We start from the raw sequence: 6,627 nt of genomic DNA on the forward strand, positions 1-6,627 counted from the left end.
TCTAAGACTTCTAAACCTACGAATAATCATCCTAGGGTCTTCCAGGGTCTTCCAGGAGTCCTTCCGGCTGACTTTCCTTCGGTCTTTGAGAGTCTTCGAGTCTTATTTCCGACCCGGACAATTTTAGGAGTCTACATGGAGGAAGTATGATTTTAATTTTCATCATTATTTAAATATTTTACCTGAATAAGTCAATTTAAATTACTTAAATTTTTAATTTTTAATTTGGATATGGGAATTTGATTTTTTTCATGGTAAATTAATTTTAAATAAATATATATATATATATATATATATATATATATATATTGGAATTTTAAGATTAAATTTTATAAAAATAAATATTTAATAATTTAAAAATTAATATTGGATAATGTTAATAATTTTATAAAAATATTTTGAAATATTCAATAATTAAAAAATTGGAGAGAGAACGAAGATACGAAAGAAAGAAAAATATGAAAATTTTAAATTATTTTTTTTTTGAAAAAATTTAAAATTTTACTATATAATAGTTTAATAATTTAAGAAATTTGAGATTCTTAAAATTTGAATTAATTTAATTTTAATTTTCATATTTTTAAAATATTATGTTTGGATAAATTATTTTAAATTTATTAAATTTTAAATTTTTATATAAATATTGAAATTTTTCGTTGAAACGCACTATTAACGTATTAAGATGGTTTCGTATCGGTGGCATAATCGCAGTGTTGTCAAAATTTTAAGCATGTTAGGTTTTTGGTGGCTATCGCCGGCCAATAGTTTGAATTTCTACATGTTTGGTTCACACTTGACTCTCTGCTTTCTCCTTTTCAAAGAATAAGGTTGACATTCTTTATGGGTGTCTCTGTGGGGGCACTTGCCTTTTTTCCGTCCTCTAAAATGCAATTCTATGTAGGTGAGGTACCATTTGAAACCTGCAGATGAGGCGTCATAATTTTCACAAGCATGCATATTCTATTAACTCTCTATTTCTTAAACAACATAGATCCTTTTTATATTCAAGTTGAACATAAGAATTATTTAACTCAAGAACGCCATGAAATATATGCAGAAACATGACAGAATGCGTAGACATAAGGTTGTTGGTAAGTTTGTAAATTGTATTCACATTTGATTAATTAAGACTTAGGAGGGACTAGGCAAACAACCAGAGATAGAGAAGGAGCCCTGTCTTTGAAGATTGAGAGTCAAGGCCTTAGCCTTACTAGTGTACAATTTCTTTACATTGGCACCCTGATATTGCATCAACCTAGCCAAGCTTCTCTTAGCATTGGCCCTGAAGGGACAATTGGAAGCCAAAAACCCATCCACAAGGTGTAAATAAGCCTCCAAGTCATGACAACATGCCATGTCAGCATCCGGTTTCAGATACGGAGACATCTTAGTATCCACACGGAGCTCTGTTCCCATGTGGGAGTACTCATCCACCATATCCAGCACTCCCCCAACCATGGACCTTCGCAGCTTCCGCTCAACCTCCTCGCTCACCAACATTCCAGGAACCCGCGTTATCACGTCCTGCGAGTTCACAATTCTCAGAACTTTCACGTTTTGGGCCCTGAGCTTCTCCCCGTAGGCCCGGTTACCAACCCTGGGCCCACCAAAGGAAAAAACAGCCACGGGTGGGACGTCGTCGCAGCAAGTGCTGACGTCATCCGCCACCAGCAACGCGAGTGCCGCACCCAAGCTATGCCCCGTGATGCTAATGCTCAGCGCTTCCCCTTTGTACACTTCGATTACCCTTTTCACTTCTGCCATAACAGACTCCGCCAAGCTCGGCACGTGGCTCCCGCGTGTCTTGTAGAGGCTCAGGAAGCCGCACTCCACTTTCGCTTGGGCTTGGGCTAAAGAGGCTTTTTCCACCTCCATCAACTGGGCCCGCATGTTTTCGGCCCATTCCAGACACGTGGCGGTTCCGCGGAGGGAGATGACGATGTCTCTTCTCCCCAGGCGCGCTATCTCTCTTCTGTCCTCGCAAACGGCGACGTATCCGATCCAGCTTGAGCGCTGGGTCATCCAACCGAGGTCGGGTGCCACGTCGTCCACCCATTTGGGTAACCCGATGGATGACGTGGCGTAGAGGGATTTCGTCACGCGGTAGGAGCGGTCGGGTAGGACCATGTGGCGGGGGAGCGGTGGCTCCTCCGCGGACATGGCGGGGTTGCCGTGGAAGGAATGGTACGCGGCTTGTACGAACTCGCCGTAGCGCACCACCTCTCGCCGGAGATTCTCATCCAGAGGGTCCAGCATGCCTTTCCAGTCGTTACTGCCGTGATACTCCCGCCACCGGCTGCCGAGGGTGTTGCGCGGGGAGTACTCCGCCGTCTTGGAGAGTAACCGCTGGAGGCGGTTGAGGTGGCGCGGCGACATTTCTTCGGTGGCTTTCATGTCGGGCCATAGACGAGCGAGGTTGAGGCCTTGGAGGACGTTCTTTCCCTTCTTCTCCGGTGTTTTGTTGTTTTGAATGGTGGGTTGTTGTGGGTGGTTGAAGTGGTTGTTGAGTTGTGGCGGTGACTGCTTCTGGAGGAGTTTATCGAGGTTGGAGAGATGCAGGCGCGTGGAGTCGGTTGAAGTGAGGGGTTTCATGGACTGAGGAGAAGTTGTAGTAGTTGTTGTTGGTGGTGGTGGTGGTGGGGTTGTGGAAGGGTTCAGAGGGGAGGCTCGGCATCGGAAGCTGTTGCGTCGTGTTTGGAACATGTGGAGGTTCTGCGCTGGTAGGGTGGAGCTGATCTGCATCATGCTTTGGATAGGATTGTTTGTTCGAAGAAGGAGGAGACAGCGTCGGAACCAATCAACCAACTATCTTGAGAGGGAACAAGGGCTGTATTTAAAGGCCGCTGTTTTGCTTTTGCCATTCTTTTGGTCCTATATTACGGAAAGAACCAAGAAACCACTGTTGATGTCACTTTATGTTTGAGGAGGTGCATAAATAAAGATCAAGCTCCACTAAAGAGCTAATGCACTCTAAAACATACAGAACATTCAACTAGATTCTTCAACTATAGATTGGTAACACCTAATTCAATTCCTTCCTTTTGGTCGAGAATTTACAACCTTGAAAACAAGAACAAATAAACAAAAATTAAGGATTTTCTTATATTTCTTAAGTGATGTTCGAGATCATTAAGCATCCGGTTGCAAGTATTGTAACTCTAAGAACCAATGAATTTCTGTATATAGTATTTTCAAATTCATTACAACAAAATTGAATATGATGGTTTAAGTTTCAAAATTATTATATAATTTTGTCATTAAATGTAGAAATTAATTTATACATACTATACTTATAAAAGAAATACTTAAATTGATTTTTTCTTCTTCTAAGATTACAGTCAATACTCCTCCACTATTGAGATCTACAATGAGATCTGTTAAAAGTTAAAATAATGTTACACTCATATTCCTAGATTCTCCTTCCTTCACATAATTTTCCTCAAGCTCCACCACCAATCCTCCTCCTCCTCCTCTTCTTTCCCCTCTAGCACCTTGCATTGTCAAATACATAGGTCAGGGTATGATTTTCTAACAAATGAGTAATTAAATTCATATTTATAATATTTGATTGAAATTAATTATTATAGTATATTAGTTGACTTATTCAACTAGGATTCTCGTTTCAAATATTACTTTCTTGAATTCACCATTTGGATTATTCACCTTGCATATTGCAAGTTTGTTCCCTTAAGAAGAAAAATTTATATTTTCATACTTATTTGGTGAACTTCTTACACTTAAATTACCATTTTAAAACTATGCAATAATGAAACTTTCATGATTAGGGGGGATTTAAGTTTTTTTATTTTATTTTTATGAACAACAATGTCACAATTCGAAATGTCATAATCCTTTATCCTCAAAGTTCACCAAATACAAATTGCATTGATCTAGATGTGTTTTCTTTCTTGAGTTGGAAAGTCATATACTAGCTTGTGTATTCGACAATACAAGGTGCTAAAGGAGGAGGATAAGGTGGTGGTAGAACTTGAGAAAGACTCCATGAAGGAAAAAGAACTTAGAGATGTGAGTGTAGCATTTTTTCAACTTTTAAAAGGTCTCATTGAAGGAAAGGGAATCAAAAGGGTGCAAGTGTAACATTTTTTTCAACTTTTAAAGAGTCTCATTATAGATCTAAATAGCAAAGGAGTATTGATTACAATCTCACAAAAACATAAGAGATACAAGTGTAATTTACACTAATTTATTTATTAATACTATTGTGCAAAAGGCACTTCATATCCCATACATTTGATGTTAATTAAATATGAGAGAGTGGTTAACTAGATATTGAAAGCATCTTTGGAGTGATCTCGCACTTCCCATGGTGTCCTGATGATGGAGTTAGTTCATAGATTATTTTTCCTTTTTTTTTTTTTATTTCGCTTAAAGGATTGAAGGTAATTACAAGTAGTTTTGAGTTGTTAACTAGAATCTGTAATGAAAACTAAATTAAAAAAAAGTATTTTAAAAATTATAAGTAAAATATTCAATAATAAGTATGCACTAAAAATATATTTTTTTTATTAATAGTATAGATCATATGATAATAATAATTTTTTTATTAAATATTTGTATAAAATATTTTATGCTAACAATAAATTTAAATAAAAAAATAAATAATATATAATAAAATTCAAATATATATAAATATTTTTAATTATTTTATTTACAAATCCTTCTTATATTTTTCAAGATAACTATTTTAACGGACAATAAAATTATTATTCATATTAATTTGTAATTAAATGATAATTTCTTTTGTCTAGGCACATAAATTGTGTAGTATTTCAAAATTGATAATTAAGAAATTATTTATATTTGTAGGACATAAATTTTTTAAAACTTTTAATATTGAAGAATGAATTGAATAATATTTTTTTTATGAAATCATGGAGAAATTATTTATTCATATAATAAATATGTTGGAATATTATAATCATCTTATACTTTATATTAATTATCGAGAATAATGGTGTAAAATTATCTCATTTTAACTTACAAATTAAATACTTTAAAAATTAAATACTCAATTTGATTTGTGAAAGATTTTTGTAATATTTGGGTCTCTAAATTTTTTATAGCATTTGAAAGATTTTTTCTTTCGGTTGGTTATTCTCTCTCTTAATTATTTATTATGGATCACAATACAAGGTTTTAGTAATTTTCAATCAATAATAAATACTTTGTCATTTTTAAATATTCTCATCTTGGATCCTTTGATTAAAATGAAAGGGTTTTGTTGGATTTCATAGAGTTTCCTGTAGTTGGATTTTTCTGTTCTAGTCATCCTTACATGCTTAAAATTGTAAATCCTAAATTATTAATTTGAGATTTAGTAAAATGGATGGTCATTTAAAAAGATCTTAAGTGTTAAGATGCATGAATTAAATATGGATGTTTTTATTATGTTTGATGAATCACAAACTCATATGATAGAAGTGAAAAAGAGTTTAATAATAATGAGATGAGTGAGAAGAAATAAATTATTGAAACGTCACTTCAATTATTTTTAAATTAAATTTTACTTTATCACCTGTTTAAATCTAATTAATTTATAATTGTTAGATACCAATTGAAGAAAAAAAAATATGTCAACGTATCAATTAATTATTAATATTTTATGAGATTAACAAAATTAATAATTAAATATAACAAAAGAAGCAACTTGTATAACATAAGTGAAAATTTTAAGGATCACATACTATAAAAAAAAAATTCAAAAATCTATCATCCACCCTTATTGGTTTTTAGAAATCAAATCATCCTCCTTTATTATATTTTTTAGAAATCAAATCATCCCTCGTTTTACAAAAGTAAACCCCTCTGTAAAACCCACCCAGACTATAATAGAACCTAATACTCTCCTACGAAATCCAAATCACCCTCGAGCCAAAATGGATAATATCAGTAGTCTTTGGTTAATCATTATTACAAATAAAATTAATATATATATATATATATATATATATATATATATATATGAGAATGCTAATATACTCTCACTTATTTTTTAGTTAGAGTATATTAGTAACCTATACCAAAATTTTAAGACAAGAAAACCATTCATTTCTTTTGATTTCGTTAATTTGTACAAAGGATATTATAGTAATTTAATTTAATTTAAAAAAATATTTTATCTCTCTTATTAACTTCATTCTCCAATTCATTTTTTTTCTATTAATTAATTTTTTACTTGTTCAGAGAGAGAGAGAGGAGACATCATGAGAGATGAGAGAGAAATAAGTTAAAGGAAAAATTTAATACGAGAGAGATAACTAAGTTAGAGAAAGAATTTAATAAGAAAGAGAAATGGGTTGGAGAAGGAATTGAATAAGAGAAAGAAATGACTTAGAAAATGAAGTTAATAAGAAAGAGAAAATATTTTATTTTCATTTAAAATTAAATTAAACTACTATAATATCATTTATACAAATTAATCAAATCAAAAGAAATGAGTAGTTTTTTTTTTTTAATTTTTTGTTTAGGTTACTAACACTAGTGCAAAAATTAGATTTAAAATCAGACTTTTAAGATCCGTTATAAGGTAACCGATCTTAAAAGTGACGCGGTGGCAAATTTGTAAATAAAATGAACACTTTTAAGATCGGTTAAAATTTAACCGAT

General features: G+C 32.9%; 1 protein-coding gene across 1 annotated transcript; it reads right to left on the reverse strand.

Moving 5' to 3' along the window:
* Nucleotides 1–974: 974 nt before the first annotated feature.
* LOC109811815 (phospholipase A1-Ibeta2, chloroplastic) lies at nucleotides 975–2,820 on the reverse strand. The gene has a single exon (XM_020375650.3). The coding sequence runs from the start codon at nucleotides 2,743–2,745 to the stop codon at nucleotides 1,132–1,134; it is 1,614 nt and encodes a 537-aa protein (XP_020231239.2). The 5' UTR covers nucleotides 2,746–2,820; the 3' UTR covers nucleotides 975–1,131.
* Nucleotides 2,821–6,627: the final 3,807 nt, after the last annotated feature.

The sequence above is a fragment of the Cajanus cajan genome, chromosome 5 (genome assembly GCF_000230855.2).
Source record: "Cajanus cajan strain Asha chromosome 5, NIPB_CcT2T_4, whole genome shotgun sequence".
NCBI classification, from domain to species: domain Eukaryota; kingdom Viridiplantae; phylum Streptophyta; class Magnoliopsida; order Fabales; family Fabaceae; genus Cajanus; species Cajanus cajan.

Coding starts and splice junctions, on each gene's coding strand:
- LOC109811815 (XM_020375650.3), bottom strand. CDS start 2,745: ATGATGCAGATCAGCTCCACCCTACCAGCGCAGAACCTCCACATGTTC.